The sequence below is a fragment of the Ptiloglossa arizonensis genome, chromosome 2, assembly GCF_051014685.1.
Source record: "Ptiloglossa arizonensis isolate GNS036 chromosome 2, iyPtiAriz1_principal, whole genome shotgun sequence".
Classification (NCBI taxonomy): Eukaryota; Metazoa; Arthropoda; class Insecta; order Hymenoptera; family Colletidae; genus Ptiloglossa; species Ptiloglossa arizonensis.
The window spans coordinates 5,207,128-5,224,005 of NC_135049.1; the positions used below are offsets into that span (position 1 = coordinate 5,207,128).

At 32.1% G+C, this 16,878-nt stretch overlaps 2 protein-coding genes across 2 annotated transcripts in view; one reads left to right on the forward strand and one right to left on the reverse strand.

Annotated features, from left to right (window-relative positions):
* Positions 1-91: 91 nt before the first annotated feature.
* Vps52 (vacuolar protein sorting 52) lies at positions 92-4,210 on the forward strand. The gene is made up of 9 exons (XM_076326907.1): positions 92-478; positions 925-1,100; positions 1,224-1,608; positions 1,688-1,870; positions 1,996-2,121; positions 2,203-2,387; positions 2,471-2,555; positions 2,629-2,832; positions 3,048-4,210. The coding sequence occupies exons 1-9, from the start codon at positions 245-247 to the stop codon at positions 3,486-3,488; spliced, it is 2,019 nt and encodes a 672-aa protein (XP_076183022.1). The 5' UTR covers positions 92-244; the 3' UTR covers positions 3,489-4,210.
* An 825-nt stretch (positions 4,211-5,035) lies between these two features.
* Positions 5,036-16,878, reverse strand: part of LOC143155249 (uncharacterized) — a 33,610-nt gene continuing 21,767 nt past the window's right edge. Inside the window, exons 2-8 of the mRNA XM_076327731.1 lie at positions 14,679-16,363; positions 13,560-14,119; positions 9,385-9,500; positions 8,729-8,866; positions 7,353-7,554; positions 6,646-6,870; positions 5,036-5,232 (exon numbers count right to left, since the gene is read on the reverse strand). Of these exons, the coding sequence (XP_076183846.1) occupies positions 5,144-5,232; positions 6,646-6,870; positions 7,353-7,554; positions 8,729-8,866; positions 9,385-9,500; positions 13,560-14,119; positions 14,679-16,363 (3,015 nt within the window). The 3' untranslated portion in view covers positions 5,036-5,143. The remainder of the gene's footprint in view (positions 5,233-6,645; positions 6,871-7,352; positions 7,555-8,728; positions 8,867-9,384; positions 9,501-13,559; positions 14,120-14,678; positions 16,364-16,878) is intronic.

The following is a 16,878-nucleotide window of genomic DNA, read 5'->3' on the forward strand; positions in this document are numbered from 1 at the left end:
GCTTTTTCAACAGGCGTCATAGCGTTTGATTGTCGACGGGCCATTATAATTATATCAACTGTCAGACCTGTTGTGACATGTTTACGTAGGATGTATAGCAGCACAGAGCTGCAAGTGTATAGCAATAAGTAGTAAGAGTTGTGCTGTGGTATAGAAATTAACACTTTCTATTGTACATATAATATGTTGTTCGTATAAATTTGAACAATTAAATTATTTGAAGAAACGAAATAAATTCAATAAAATGTCAAATGAAACTTATATTTTCGATGATAACGAGGTACAATTACCTCAAGATCTTGGAGATGATATTGTTCAAGAAGTTTTAAAGACTGGTACAGACTTACGTCAATATTCCAGGCAAATTGAGAAAGAATTAAAGGAAGTTGAAAATAAATCTATCCAGGATTATATTAAAGAAAGCGAGAATATAGCGAGTCTTCATAATCAAATTGCTGCGTGCGATAACATCTTAGAGGTTAGAATTTATATTGTGCCAAATATAAGAAAAGCATTTAATTTTATTAAAATTGCAAATAGTAGTAATGGGACCGAAACATATTTTGACACTATTAAGTGTTTTAGATTTAAAATACATAAGTAAAGAACAAAAACAAATAAAAATTAATAAATGATGTATAATTGAGTAGGTGATCCGTATCGACATCAAATATATTAATAAATTCATCTTACTAAACCAATACTTACTTTAATATTTGTTTAATATTTACTTTAATATTTCTTTGGTACTGTAATGTGGTACGTGGGAATTGATATCGAATAATAATAATAAGTATCATTGGATTGGTCTCATGACTAATAAAAAATAAAATATATTGTTCTATTTAAGGGATTTGAATGTAGATGTAATTTAAGAAGGTTGATTATTCTTTCAAGATAATTTGGAAATATATTCTTTTGTAGAAAATGGAGTTAATGTTGATGAGTTTTCAATTAGATTTAGGAAGTATAAGTTCGGAAATACTTTTTCTTCAGCGTAAATCTGTAGCAATGAGCCAACAACTATCCAATAGGCAAATAATCAGGGGTCCCCTTAGCCAATTTATTGAAGATATGACAGTGTCAGAAGCACTCATTGCGTAAGAATTACTTTTAAAGAAGTATATTAATACTTAAATAATACTTCTTATTATTGTAATTTTTAAGAAATTTGATATTTTTAGTTCTCTAAGTAAAATTTGAAAAAAATGTAATGTTTTTAGAGGAATTATGGATTGCCCTGTAACAGAAAAAGAATTTTTGACTCAGCTGCAAACATTGAATCACAAAATAAATTTTGTAAAAGAGCAGACTTTTAAAGAAGCCAAATCTTGTTTAGATGTGAAAGATATATTAGAAAAATTAAAAGTGAAAGCAATGTCAAAAATTAGAACATATCTTTTAGAACAAATTTATAAGTTCAGGAAGCCAATGACAAATTATCAAGTGCCCCAAAATAATATGCTAAAATATAAATTTTTCTTCGAGTTTATTTTAGCAAATGAACGAGATGTGGCTGAAGAAATTTGTGGAGAATATGTTAGCACAATGAGTAAAATATATTATTCTTATTTTAAATCTTATTCTTCACGGTTAATGAAATTGCAGGTAATATAAACTTAAAGAATTAAAACATTCATAATGCCAACAATCTTTAAGTATATTCAAGCTTTATTAAATTATACAGTTTGAGGAAGGTGCTACCAAGGATGATTTGATGGGAGTCGAAGACACTGTAGGAAGAGGTATTTTCCATAAAACTACATTAAAGCACAGGGGTACTGTATTTTCTATTGGCAATAGAGGTGATGTTTTAGCCTCGCAATTGGAAGCACCTATTATTGTACCTCATACTGCATCTAAAACAAGAGTGAGCAGAGAAATTATTGATAATTTTTGTACTTTTATAATTCTTCCATAGTATTACATGTTAATTATATATTTAATCTTTGCAGTAGTAGTATGAAAACTTAATTGTGCATCTTGTTTCCACAGTACCATTATGAAGCCTTATTCAGAAGTGAACAATATGCTCTTGTAGATAATGCTTGTAGAGAATATTTATTTCTAACTGAATTTTTTAAAGTACGTGGTGCACAAGCAATGGATATTTTTAACCAGGTGAACTTTATTATCGTTTTTGCATGTATTTGTAATGAATGTGGTAAGATTGAATTCCATAAATATCTGTATCATATACAGGTAATGGGGAAGACATTAAATCTGATGGTTAAAAACTTGCAATCTTTTGTGGACGATTGCTATGATACAATTGCTTTATTCATTTGCTTGCATTTAGTAATGCGTTATCAATTAACCTGTCATAAAAGAGCAGTACCAGCTTTAGATAAATATTGGGACAATATGACCTTAGTAATTTGGCCTAGGTATCTATGTTAATACAACAATATTTATAATTTTATACTTATTTCAGTAGTGTAATGTTTTATTCAACATGTTTATATTTCAGATTTGAATGTATTTTTCAATTGAATATTCGAAGTATAAAAGACTGTGATCCATTGAAACTCAATAAAGAAACAGGACCGCATTATGTAAGTTCAGAACATTAAACTCAAATAAAATGATATCTATTATTTTGGGTGTGTCTATGAAAATGATTTACAGATTACACGAAGATATGCTGAATTTAGTGCTGCAATGATTAGTGTAGTTGAAGGATTTCCTTGTGAAGGTGCAATACAGTTATTAGCAGAGTTAAGGGAAGCTGTGCAATGTTTTTTGTTAAGAATGGCAACTATATTTCCTAATAGAATTGAGCAACTAGTTTTTCTTATCAATAATTATGATTTAGTTCTCGGAGTCCTAATGGTAAGATACTGAACTTGAATAATTACAAAAGCATTCTCTTTTGTATACAATTTATAGTTGAATTTTTATTTAAAATTTAGTTCAACTTTGTGGAATGGTTAATTTCATATAAAGTTTTTAAAACTGCAGTCATTATAGTTTTATTATATTACTAAAAAATAAAAATTAATTAATGATTAAACTTATGATAAGATAATGATAGAACTTTTCTGTAGGAAAGAACACGAGATAATTCAAAGGAAGCAGAAAGTTTTCGAGATCAATTAAATGCACGTTCTGCGGAATATGTCGAGGAAGTTTTGAATCCATATTTTGGTGGTATAATACAGTTAGTCAAAGAATCAGAGGTGTTGATCGAGAAAGGACAAGCTGATGATTTGAAAAGACAAGAAGGAAAAGCGTTAGCTCTTGTCCAATCATTTACAAATAATTGGAAACGGGCATTAGAAGAAATTAATCGCGAAGTGGTAAACTCATTCCCTAATTTGGTGCTCGGAACGGCGCTGGTGCAACGTGCCATGACACAATTGGTGCAATATTACCACAGATTTCACAATACTTTACCGCAAAATGCACGAACACAATTGACAAACATTCATCATATAAAAGTGGAAATTAAGAAATTAGCAAGCAATTATTTGTTAACTAACAAATAATTATTTATTAACAAAGCTAACTATCAAAAATATGAAAACTTGGTTTTCTTTTAAACTGACAAGGCAAAAATAATTATATTAGTGTTAAAATCGATTTGATTTTCAAATATTATTAACTCAAAATAGAATTTAAATGTTATATACATAAAATTGTGAATAAATATTAAGTATTATGTTTCGATTAAGTTAAAGATAATTTGATTAAGAATTTTAATTGTATAATTTGTGTTTCTCTTCTCCATATGAGCTATTGTTTCATACTAAACAGTGTCAACAGTAAAGGTAGTCTGATGAAGAACTATCGTTAATAACAATAACAAACAGCAATTTTAATTTTGTATTGTGTGATATTAATTTTAAAGAAATATTTAATTTAGAGAGATTTTCAGTGGAATATATTTCTACGTAAGTAGATACTTAGTTTATGTTTTTGTTAGTGATATACATGAAAATCATAATTTACGAAAATTATACTGTACATTTATTTATAAAATAATACACACTCCAATAATACTAATCATGGTTTTGTATTCTCATTCTATACAATAATGAATTTTTCGCACTTGCGTAATCGGTAGCGCATAAGCGAGCAACGTATACCTACGTTATATAAATTATAGTCAGGGTCGAAAAAAGAATCGAATATATAAAAATAAGGTTTGGATCAAAACAAAATTTTTGTAAGTTCAATTTATTAAAGAATCTAAGAAATTTATTAGGATTATTATGTTTTTTGTTTCTTCAAATGTTTACAGTTACTCAATATCCTACAAATTTTAATTTCTATTTATCGTGGATCCATTCAAAGTTCTAAAGATAGAATCCATTTTGTATTCTGTGAATTAATTTCAGGAAATGTCTGATCAGATTTTGATATAACTCGCAATATGCTTGATCCTATCACTAGTCATCGCCCAACAGAGTGGGAAAAGAATTCTCTCCATCGGGATGAGTGGTGGAAGATCTGTAAAATTGATTCTTTCTTTGACCAGACTAGTATTTTTACGCGTACACCTTAAAAAAGGTTACATTGTCTTTTCCTTGTATAATTTCGCAACATCTATGGCAAATCGTGTTCATTCGTTAGTTGTTGAATCTGTAATAGTCGCAGAGATTTATTCTGTTTTAGGAAATATATAAATTGTTTTAAAACTGATAGAGTTAAGTAGCCTTTCTTTCAATGTAGACTATCTTAAAAAATTGTCAGATTGTGAATATATTTAAAAATGTAAATTTAATTCGAATATTATATCAATAATTCTAATTGATAAAATACTTAGAAATTATAAAGCAATAACTTATTACATTTAACGATTCAATGATTTAGTTTCCAATTTATATATAGCCACGTGAAAATATTGTTTCTTTTTATCAAAACTCAAATTCAAGAGTTGTTCATTCTTTGCGACTGTAGTTTTAATTGGAAATAATTTTATGTTTTTAATATCGTAATCACTGTTCATTAGCTATGGAAATAAGTTTCTTAAGTCGAAGATTTTTAAGAAGTTTATGACGATCGTTGCAACTGTATTACATTTTGATTTAGATAGTAAATGTCTTTGAATTGATCGATTAAATACTTCGGTTGGTCTGCGACTAAAATATTCCTTGAAGTGACTAATTTTTCAAAACATGGTCTAACAGTTGTTGCGCGTTTACAGGACACCGTCAATTGCGTGTAAAACTCCATTTGTTGCTGGTACATTATGTGTTACGACATGCGCCTCGTTCACTCGTACTCGACCTGGAACACGAAAGGGAATGTTTTACCATTTTCACATTGCAAAACTTATTTCTAAGAACGCTGTTTCATAATTATTTCCATAGGAAATAATATTATCTATAGGAAATGTGTACATACACACGCATGGAAAAATACGATCACCGTGTACGATTCGTGTGTTTTAGCAATAAATCAAGGGAATTTTTTAAGTATGGAATGGAAAATTTAAAAATTACAATTTAACTGTTATCCTGTTCTTGGACATCATTATTCACTCATAATGCGAATGTGCATTGGTGATCGTGTTTTTTAATAAAAAAAAAAAAAGAGAACAAATACACATACACATTTTGTGTGTGTGTACAACATAAATTTATTTTTTTAATATTAACGATAATTAACATTTACTGCATATGACAATTTTAGCATTAATAAGGTTGACGTTGAACATTAATTAACGAGGGTGGAATTTTACACAAATCGGTTTCTCTAGTTTTAAATAAATTGGTAACAACAATGTCTAAAGATTCGATGCGAAGTGATTTGAAAGGGAGTGTTAATTACAACGCGAGGAATCACTGCTTAACGAGCAAATAGGTCATTAGGACGGTGCTTCTTTAAGATTTGCGTGTTAGTCGGCACTTCTTACGAAAATGAAATTCTTTATGGTCATCTTACATGTAAACTCTTCGACAATACGTGTCTTTCATTGAATGGACCCAATTCGAACCGCTACATTAACAATTCAGTTAATGTATTTTAAATGACGAAATACTTCTTTTCATGAGAAAATATTATTTTTTGTACGAATCTTAAACCCGTAATATAACATTAAAATAAATGAATGCGCGACTTTGAGTCCAATTGAATTTTTTTGCAAAATTCTTTTCGTGAAGAAATAGTATTTTTTGTGTAAATCTTAAATCTGTAATATAATACTAAAATGAATGAATGCGCGACTTTGAGTCCAATTGAATTTTTTGCAAAATTCTTTTCGTGAAGAAATATTATTTTTTGTGTAAATCTTAAACCCGTAATATAACATTAAAATAAATGAAGGCGCGACTTTGAGTGCAATTGAATTTTTTTGCAAAATTCCTTTCGTGAAGAAATATTATTTTTTGTGTAAATTTTAAACCCGTAATATAATACTAAAATAAATTAGTTCGCGATTTTGAGTCCACTTGAATTTTTTTGCAAAATTCTTTTCGTGAAGAAATATTATTTTTTGTGTAAATCTTAAATCCGTAATATAATACTAAAATAAATTAGTTCGCGATTTTGAGTCCACTTGAATTTTTCGCAAAATTAATTCGAACCAAATTATTCGAGTTATAGAAACTATTTCGTATCCTAAAGGTTCAATAAAATACGTAAATAACTTTTGATAAAATGTAGGAAACACTAGCTATTATTGAAAATCATTTCACTCACCTCCATTTTTGTGAATATGAGCGGGCGATTGAGGGCGAAGAGTATCCTTTTGTAAATAATACCTCATCCCCGCTGTATAAAGGGTCGATGGTATAACGTGTTTCGAAATGATTGTTTTTGCAACTTCTGGCCCGTCTTCGTCTGTCCAAATCGGTGTCCCATCTTTTGTGGTTGCTGCATCGAAAGCGGAGTCCGTTGGAGCAAAGATGGTGAAAGTTTTCGGTCCTGGAATATTATTTTTCTATGCACACTTCTAATCGAGTCTAATTACTTTTGTTAGTAACGTGGTACATGTATACATAGACGAGTTCTTATTACGATCTCTTCTAATAAAAATATTCGCGTAAATTTTACGTAATTATTTTACGAAATTTAAACGATTAAATTTTCGTATAATACACGGAACAAACACGACGATCTATTCGAGACACATTCGAGTGATCTGTTAAACAATGTCTTTGTTGAGTGCAAACTGATAAATGTATTTTTCTCTACTGAAACACTGAATCGTATTTTATGGATCCGAGTTAGATTCACTTTTATTATTTTGTTACGGAACTTTATCTTCTTGTACTTTTAAGAAAAACCTTTTTTTAATTTTTAAGAAAGTACTTTCTTGAAAAGTTAACAAATTTGGTAATTTTTATTTTTCAAACGAAATTAGTCAATGAAATTTTCAAGTTTGAGAAATTCTATTTTTCAGTCACCTGACAAAGTGTCTTGAAGACCGGAAACATAAAGCATTTTTAAGAATGTTGTGAATCTTCTTTCACGATCAGCTTGCAAAGTTTGCACCAAATCGCCAACCGGAAGAGGGAACATGACCCTGTCCACTGCATGGGCGACACCTTGCGGGATTTCGATATTGCGTTTATTTGGCGTCACTTTTGCTCCATTTATCGTTGTCACCTGTTTAAGAGAAATGAGAAAGGATAAAGAAACGAATGTTCCTTACTTTCCTCTATGTATAATGTGTCCCACCAGAACAAGGATATATAATTATTATCTTTGTTTCTAGCGATACACAAAATTGTTTAAGGTATAATTTGAATTCATTCAAAGAGTGGACATGGTGTAACAAAAACTTTTTTTTAAGATGTTAATACCAATTTTGGTAAACTTTAATATATCTAGGATATATACGTGAATGTATTCTTGTGGCATGTATTTTGTATTTGAATAATGTATTAAAATGATTGTTTTAACGGTGAATGTAAGTGCATATTAATAATCTCTTTAAAAACTATCAAATATTTTAATGCACATTTCAATTTTCAATGCACGTATATGTTTTCTTCACTTCCGCTACATTTATTTCTTCTTTACTTCGGCTACATTTATTTCTTCTGTACTTTCACTACAAGTGTTAATAGCTCGTTAAGATTAGACGATAAACGTACAAGTTCTGTTCTGGATAATTTAATGCAGACCATTGTGGAGCAAGGAAATGAATTGGAGCACCAAAAAAGTGACGGAAAAATAAACATAAATAATTACTTATAGTAATGTAAATATATAAGTTTCTTCCTCAATAGTCCTAATAGTTTCCTCCTTCATAGTCCTTTCTAATTAGATCGAACTACCGAACATTTGTATAAAGTTTCATTAAAATGAGTGTCTGGCAGTGCAAACAATTTTAGATTATTCAATCTGTGATAAAATAATTTTAAATTATTCAATCTGTGATAAAATAATTTTAGATTATTCAATCTGTGATAAAATAATTTTAGATTATTCAATCTGTGATAAAATAATTTTGAATCGTTTAATTTATGATAAAATAATTTTGAATCGTTTAATTTATGATAAAATAATTTTGAATCGTTTAATTTATGATAAAATAATTTTGAATCGTTTAATTTATGATAAAATAATTTTGAATCGTTTAATTTATGATAAAATAATTTTGAATCGTTTAATTTATGATAAAATAATTTTGAATCGTTTAATTTATGATAAAATAATTTTGAATCGTTTAATTTATGATAAAATAATTTTGAATCGTTTAATTTATGATAAAATAATTTTGAATCATTCATTTACTAAAAATCCCCAAAACATCGTGAAATAAAAGTACCTATACCTTTACGTCGTTCCACTCATGGTCGTGCATCGCATATTCGTTTACTCGTAATTGTGTCCCAGCTAAACTGACACCAGTCATTTCATCTTGCAAAGTGTCGATCCTAAAGGCTCCTGGTATTACGTGATGCAGAAGAAGCTGTTGACGTAAGATATATAGTTTTATTAATTACGAACGATAATTAATAATTATAATGGTAATTTCGGATAGTTTTCAAAAAGTTTGAGTAGATAGAGTAAAGTATGGAGTAGAAATACACGAAATATTGAATATTTTCATTTTTTAATTCACTTAAGAAATTTTTTTAGTTTCTAAAATTTTTGTTTCACAGGGGTTCATTCGATAGATAAACTAATTTATTAGTTCGATATTCTTCTTGATATTTATTCATCAAATTAAAGGTTTACTTGAAAAGGATGTATTTGTTAAAATATAATGCACAAATTCTACGTTTATTAATTCTCAATCTGATGGAATCATTTCTTCATTGAGAGAAAAAATGATCAACATCGATCAATTTTCAACTCAAAATAGCCTCTTTGAGTGTCTTGATTTTTTGTGCAAATATTCCAACGAATTCAGAATTTTTAGTAATGGCGATATTATTATTTGACTGTAAGGGTGGTAGTGATTATAGCAAACTTTTTCTGACCTACCCCGCTAAGGAGTCTCGGATTTTCTCGGAATTTCTCTTCCGCTTTCTCCGGGCCGCCTAGTTGTACTAACAGTGTCCTGAAAGCTTTGTCCGTTGGAACGAATAATGTATACGGACCTGCAATATCACAGTATACATATATATTTTAAATATTATACAATTTTCATCGACGTTCGATTACACTACGTATGTACATAGTCGTATAAAAAAAAAATTTAATAACATTACAAAATGGATTATAATTATTCTTTTCAAGAATTGCAATCTAAAATGGGGGTATTCTCTATGAAAAAATAAATGGAACAAATTCATCTCTTAGGAAAAATATACACGAGGTCGAACAATCCGTTGAAAAGGTTCTGGGAACACTTGAAGTGTTTACTTCACACTGTAGAAAAGAATTAGGGGACTAACTGCATCTAATACCCTCTTCTACACTTGAGTTCTGTCTCGAGCTACGTAAGGTTCTAGCAAGAACGATATTTTTTCTCGAGAAATAAAATATAAAGTAAAATACAGTTATTTCTTTTTAATAACCCATAACTTCTAATATCTTCGATACTCTACGACTGTGATATGACTTCGTTTTAGTAGTTTTTAAAAAACATCATTATATTAGTCTAAATGCATTTTGATGACATTTATATAATTAGTAGATAGTCATCTATATAATCAGTAGATAGAGTATATAGAAATGGCAGATAGATTGTACATTTTTTTACGAATCTTTCACTTTGACTTATATTTTGGCTATCTTGACCACGCACCGAAACAATCTCCTTATTTAATATGTTAACTAAGAAATTTCCTTGTGACATCGTCCAATTTACAGTGAGGACACTGTTGCAGTCATCTAGAAGGATCCACTTGCCTAACAATTTACATAATAAATTACATTACATGATACTGTTCCTTCACATGTTTTTATAAGAGACCCAAAAAGCAAAAATCTTTAAATGGATCCTTCTAGATGGCTACAGTACTATCCTTACCATGAGTTAGATGTCTCTGGCAGTAGTATAAGCCCCCTATGTATAGGGACACCTTAACAAGGACACAAAACCTCAAATGTAATTTCGTCATTCTTGATTTTTATCTTAATTTGGCACGAAGAATCATTAAGTCCTTAAAGTTTCGGACACCTGTTGCCGAACATCTTGTATGTAAATTAGTGCATATTTTTTAAACAGCTCGAGTTCTATAATTTGAAGCACGGCTCGTTAAAAGAAAGCGTTTCCACACGTTCGTGAGAAACAGGCTAGGAATGAAATTAAATTGTACAGATTATCGTGTAAGATCAAGTATATAAAATATGTTAATTTTTCCTCAATGTCAAATTGAAAACTACAGAGGGAATAAACGTTATTTAATTTGTCTTGTTAATTGGTTATGTTGTTATACAACACCAACCCTAAGTATAGGGTTATTTGTAGAAAATTAAAACCCCAAATTAGAGTTAGATGCAAAACCGAAAGAATATTTTCGACTTGGTGTACTGCGATAATTCGTTACACGAATAACGTTAAATAACAACAACGAGAAATCAAGAGGACAAATAAAAAAAATAAGAAATCTATTACTGTCGCTGGAACAAATGTATCTTTCTCAATTACTATAATTACCATCCGGTCATTCATTGTTAGTCACGAAATGACACCGTTACGCTTCTTCGACTTTTAATCGAAGGAAATAAATGATTTTTACATTTGTCTAATGTGTTAATAATTTAACCCGATAGTTGTACAATCTCGAACATTTCTCAAACAATCAAACTTTTAACACGGAACATAATTTTCTTCGAAAATTCGTTTTCACCGTATCGTGAGATATAAAAAATCATAAAACATTGAATTACATTTTTCTTTTTACACATATTATGGTTTCACGGTTTTTTTTAGGGTGTTTCATTACTGCAACAATAATAGTTATGTTATTTACATTACGTGTACTAAATTCTGAAAAGTTGAAAAGTGTTTTGTATTTTCGACTTGTTGAACTTCTCTGCATTAGTAATTATTTTCTTTGCAAATATAGTAACTGTTGATTTTGTGGAAGTTACATAACAAATTGTTGTATACTATATCTCAAGTTACTGATGAATTCATAAATAAGGCTGATCTACAAAATCTACATTAAACGACTGTTATACTAATATTATGTAATACTAATATATTCGAATCGCGAGAAAATTGTTTAAGCAAATCATCATTTAGTAGCGTTTCTTAAAAATTGTTCACTATGCATTTAAAGTCTTCACAAGAAATCTTAAATTCTTAACCTAACATAATTTTATAAGTATCTAGTGCTTGATACACATTTTTTTAATTAGTTTGGTATATTATTTTGAATTATTTAAATAATAGATATAAAACAACGAAATTGTTATTCAGACGAAACTCTACTATTTTACTTCGACGTTTCGGCTCAAAGTGATTGAACCATACGTTAAAATTTTATATTTTTAATTTTATTTATATTATACTTTCGTAATTTTTAAGACAGATGTTAAGGACAGGATAAGCATCCTTCCATTGGAAAGTAAAAGAAGCATCCAATATAAAATCGATTGTCCTTTCGTAGCATTTCATTGTTCTCATTGTAATTGACTGTTCAATAGACTCCAATTAATCGTTAGCAGTTCCATTAATGATACGTGTAATTGTAAAATTGGTGACTGACTTATATAGGATTGCACAGGATACAACGTTCGATCGAGTCGACGAATTGTATAGGGTAATTAACATAGCAATCCACGAAGTATTGTCCGTTGATGATCACAAGGTGCAATTAAGTCGCCTTTTGTAATTTAAAGATTTGTTCAACGAGAAACGGCCATTATTGTTCTCGCGAAGAGGCAACTATGTCGAAACGTTCGGTTAGCCGTGAGAACGTTTTTCCAATGAATGTCGTACGAACATAATTGTCTGGTGAGAATTAACGAGCAGTTATGTAAAGAATAAGACGTCGTTGTAGTAGTACTTGTCATAAATGCATCATAGATTATCGTTTAAACTTTACCGAGTTCATCGAACAATTGTTCAATGTTTGTTCATACCCATTCCCTTTCGTAGTTTTACATTTTTAGGTTAGGGACGCGGATTTTAATTTTGTATGCAGGGTGGTGGGAATTAAATATCAATCGAATATATACTGACAGTTAAATTAAACATTAGTATATATACTATGAAGATAATTGGCAATGAAGATAATTGTGAAAATGTGAGTTAGTGAAGTTTTACGAATGAAGTTTGATGTACAGTGTTGCCGCTTCAAAAGAATATGAAAAAATCTACGATTGTACGATGAAACACTGCTCATTCGCATCGAGCTTAAGTGTGCGTTTCTCGGAACCGAACAGTCACATTTATCGAGGGAGGATAACATTCTTTGTGTTTTACCGCACGTTCCAAATTTAGAAAGAGATAGCAAGTGAAGGACGAAGAAAGACTGAGAGCAGCAATATCCGTGTAAGATAGCGTTGTTCTAGTTTACATTTATATTTATCGTTAACCAGAAACGAATTCCATACTTCGAAATAATCTCCCGACATGACGTGTCTACAAGAAATTGGTATTACGGAAAACTTTTTCTTTTTAAATTTGGTTTCAATCCTATTTTTCTAATTCATTGGCAGCCATTGCGAAGTATAATAAGTTATGATTTTATTGCATAAGTAAATTATTTAAATTATGTCGTGTCTGGTCTCATTTTAATCGGAAAGATATTATGAAAGTGTTAATAAAAATTGTGTGCAAAAAAAAAACGAAAAATAAAAAGGTTTTGATTTCGAACCATCGTACACACGTGTACACTACCGAAAATCATGCTGCTACTCATTGGTTCCAACGAGATTCCCCTAGTAGTGGAGATAAAATTGTCACGTTTAACGTAAGGTCCTTTCGCACACTTAAGGTGAGAATACTGTACATCGCAATGTGACGTAGAAACAGAATTACATGTAATATTTATTTTGTCTTCTATTCTTAATATTAATTATTGTTACCCATGCCGTGACTTGTAAAGTAAACAAAAACAAATAGTACGATACGAGCTTACGTCGAGTTCTGAATGGACTCGTAACTACCACTTGTTTAGTCGGCTGACAGCTTGCTGTCCAAATGTTAATGGAGCAAAGAATTTGATTAATATAGTGACATAATCTCCGTGCATACTCACCGGTTTCGTTCAACACGTTATCGAGACCCGACTGTCTCAAGTATTTGGTCATGGCGAATAGTCCTTCTCTCTTCAACAGCGATGTTAGACTTTCATGAACTTGACTTTTCGTGAAAGGTAATTCCGTTGGTGGGACGAAGGTAGACCTTTCGTAGTTGTCCTGGTAAATGATATTTTCATTATGTAAGGTGGTAGCTGGTCTTGTGGTAGTAGAAATTGGTTTGAACGTCGGAGAAGTTTCACTGGTTGGCCTAATGGTGAAGTGAGTGTACGAATTGGTTGAATGATGTGGGAAAGTCGTCTGCAGCGACGATGGTGTTGTTGTGATGATTTCATTGACTGGAGCCATAGTCGGGATAAAGTGACTCCTGGTCGAGGTTGAGTATTTCGCAGTCACTCGACTGTCCTGATCCACTGAGCTCAACTTGGGGGTGGTGTTCACGGTGCTCAGAGAGTTCAACACGTGGCTTGCAACGCTCGATGCTGACGACACGTATTTATCGGTTGAAGAAACCGAGTTGGGAGAGATAGTTACGCGAGGGAAGTATTCCGTGGGTCTGCTGTGAAAATATAGTTTTCGTTAATACGTAAATTTATAGAATTTTAATCTGTAGAGTATTAGAAATAACATAGTGTTCTTTCCTATTTACCCAATATTTCTAATTTCATTGTTCACAAAATATTTTAACCTACGTGTGCACACGTAAAAAGAGTAGAAAAAGTTGTTTGAAAGAATAGGTTATTACTCTACTTTTCGATATCTTTTATAATTCAAGAGTTACACGAGTGTAAATAAAGTTATTGATTTAGATGTAAGGCATTGTTTCTTCTTTAAACTATTAAATAGGCTTAAATAAAAAAGAAACAGCAACAAAGTGTGACGTAATGCTTAAATTAGACCAATGAACATTGGTGCAAAGTTTTATCAAAATGGACGATTAACAGTTTGCAATACTCCTTTGTCAGTTCTGCCATGTTCGACTCATAGGACTTTGTGTAAACGAAATCAAGTAACTGTGAGAGAATCTCTGGTTAGAAGTCTGTAAGACTCAACTATAGATACTCTTGCAGTTGCACTGCATTTGTTGAATTTAAATAACATACTTATCGTACAATTACCTCTCTGTGTATCTCGATGAAATGGAGGTGGATCTGACGGTAGTTGGTCGGAAGGTCGTAGAGTCAGTATTCTGGGTCGATATCGATGTGCTCTGTCTCGTTGAAAGTAAATCGGTATCGAGGCTAGATCTGAGAGATTCGAGTGAAGAGACGGTAGCTGGATTTGATGAACTCGGTGGTAATTTCAGTTCTCCTTTCTTGATCTTCTCCACGATGGAATCTACGTCACTTCCTTCTTTGTCCGCGTTTCCTTTGACACCTTGAACTTTGTAGCTACCATCCGGTTGCTCCTCCAAAACGACAAAGGTAACCTTTTTGGACGGTAGACTTTGAATAGGGGCTTTTCCAATCTCTTCCAACTTTCCATCGCTCTTTTGCCTGATAACTTCGAAATCCGCTCCGGGAGGAAGCACACCCTTCGTTAACTCCTCGAGGATGGCTTTCGGAGGTCTAATGGTAGTTGTCAAAGTACTTAACGCTATCGTGGATGTTGGTAAATTAGAGCTATCCGTGGGTGCGATAGAGGATGAACTAGTCGGTGTATCGATCAATTGAATCTTCTTTCCATTAGGGAGAACAAGGTCTCTTGTGCTAACGTTCCTAACATCATCGTCCACGGATTGAGCCAGAGCTAACTTAAGTTGCTTCAATAGAATATCCCTTTCCGAATTCAACGTGGCGGACCTGGTTTTCATACTTGTGGTTCTTTCTGTCGCTGGCTTTTCAGTCTGGTATATGACTTTGATCTGAGGCTTTGGTTTACCTTGTTGAACGAATCGGTTTTCTTGGTCCTGGATCAGGCTCAAGAGATTTTCTGGAATGTTCGAAGCAACTGTTACTTTTCCTTGATAGGCTTTGGGAGATACAGCCGTAACAATGGGTGTCTCGCTCGTCGTTGTCGACGAAGGGATCGGTGTTGTCGTGGAATACTTTTTCTGATGAGTGGCAATTGCTTTCAAGAAGAGCTGCGTTTCCGAAGGAGTGATTTTTCTTGCTGTTGGTAGCGATACGAGAACAGGAGACAAAGTGGTACTGATAGAGACAGTGCTGGACGATGTGACGGGTACAGGTATCGGAGTTGTCGAGGTTAGTTTCTGGAGTTGTTGAATCCTCAGCAGCTCCTGTTGCCTTCGTAGTTCCTGTTGTTCCAGCAACAATTGTTGCTTTTGCTTCTGCAACAATTCCAATTCCCGTTGCTTCGCTAAATACTCTTGTAGTTGCACTGCCTGCTGATCACTAAACAGAGGTTGCGACAGATCTTGTTGAAGATTCTGGAACTGACTGGCACCACTTTGATACTGGCTACTGAATTGTTGTTGTTGCTTCGGGGCTTGCGCTTGGAGTTGAACTTGGGCATTTTCCAGGTAATTCGTGTTGCTAAGTTGCTGCGCTATCTTCTGCTGTTGCTGCTGGATCAGTTGTTGTACTTGTTGTTGTTGTTGCAACAGTTGCTGAATTTGTTGTTGCTTTGCGCGATCTACTTTGTATTTTGCCAAAGATTGGTACGACGTGCTGGATGGTTGCTTTGAGGGAACATGGTCCAAATTTGAGAAACTCGATCCACGAGGGTTTGGGGGGTCTTGTTGAGGTCGTCGGTAACGTTGTTGATGTTGCTGCACATCGCTCAGTATCTGGGCCTGTTGAGAAGCCGAGAGACGAGGTCGTGGATCATGAGATGGTCGACCCTGAACAAATTTATACATACTTGGTTTGCGTTAATGAATTGTATAGTAGGTTAGGGAAATACGGTAATCCCTCGATAAGTGATCATCTTTTGCCTCTATAAAAGTTTAAAAACGATCGAATTTCAAAACGGTGTTGCAACGCTGATCGAGGTGACGATATTAATGCAAACTAACAACTTTCAGATTTCTTATTATATCTTCGCGAGAGTATTGCTAATCAATCGACGAGATCCTCGTGAGTAATGAGGATGAGTAGTTGAAAGTTCTTCAGAAGTGAATTTAGTTCGAATAAATTCTAATTTGGTCTCATTTTTATTGAGAAGACCTCACCAACCATTGATAACACTTTCATGAAGTTACAGTGAAAAAGTTTTGTGCATAGTGATGTAGTGGTCTTACATTTTTGTTGCGTCAACGTCGTTATGTTTTTATTAGTTTACATTAGTGTTATCACATCGATACACCTATGGTATTGTTTTGAAACTCGACAATCAACCAAGTGTAATTCATTTTTC

Bases quoted from the DNA above. Each gene is read 5' to 3' on its own strand.
- Vps52 (XM_076326907.1), top strand. From the start codon at position 245: ATGTCAAATGAAACTTATATTTTCGATGATAACGAGGTACAATTACCT. The intron at 1,871-1,995 runs GTGAGCAGAGAA...TTGTTTCCACAG, and splicing joins ATACTGCATCTAAAACAAGA to TACCATTATGAAGCCTTATT. The intron at 2,122-2,202 runs GTGAACTTTATT...TATCATATACAG, and splicing joins CAATGGATATTTTTAACCAG to GTAATGGGGAAGACATTAAA.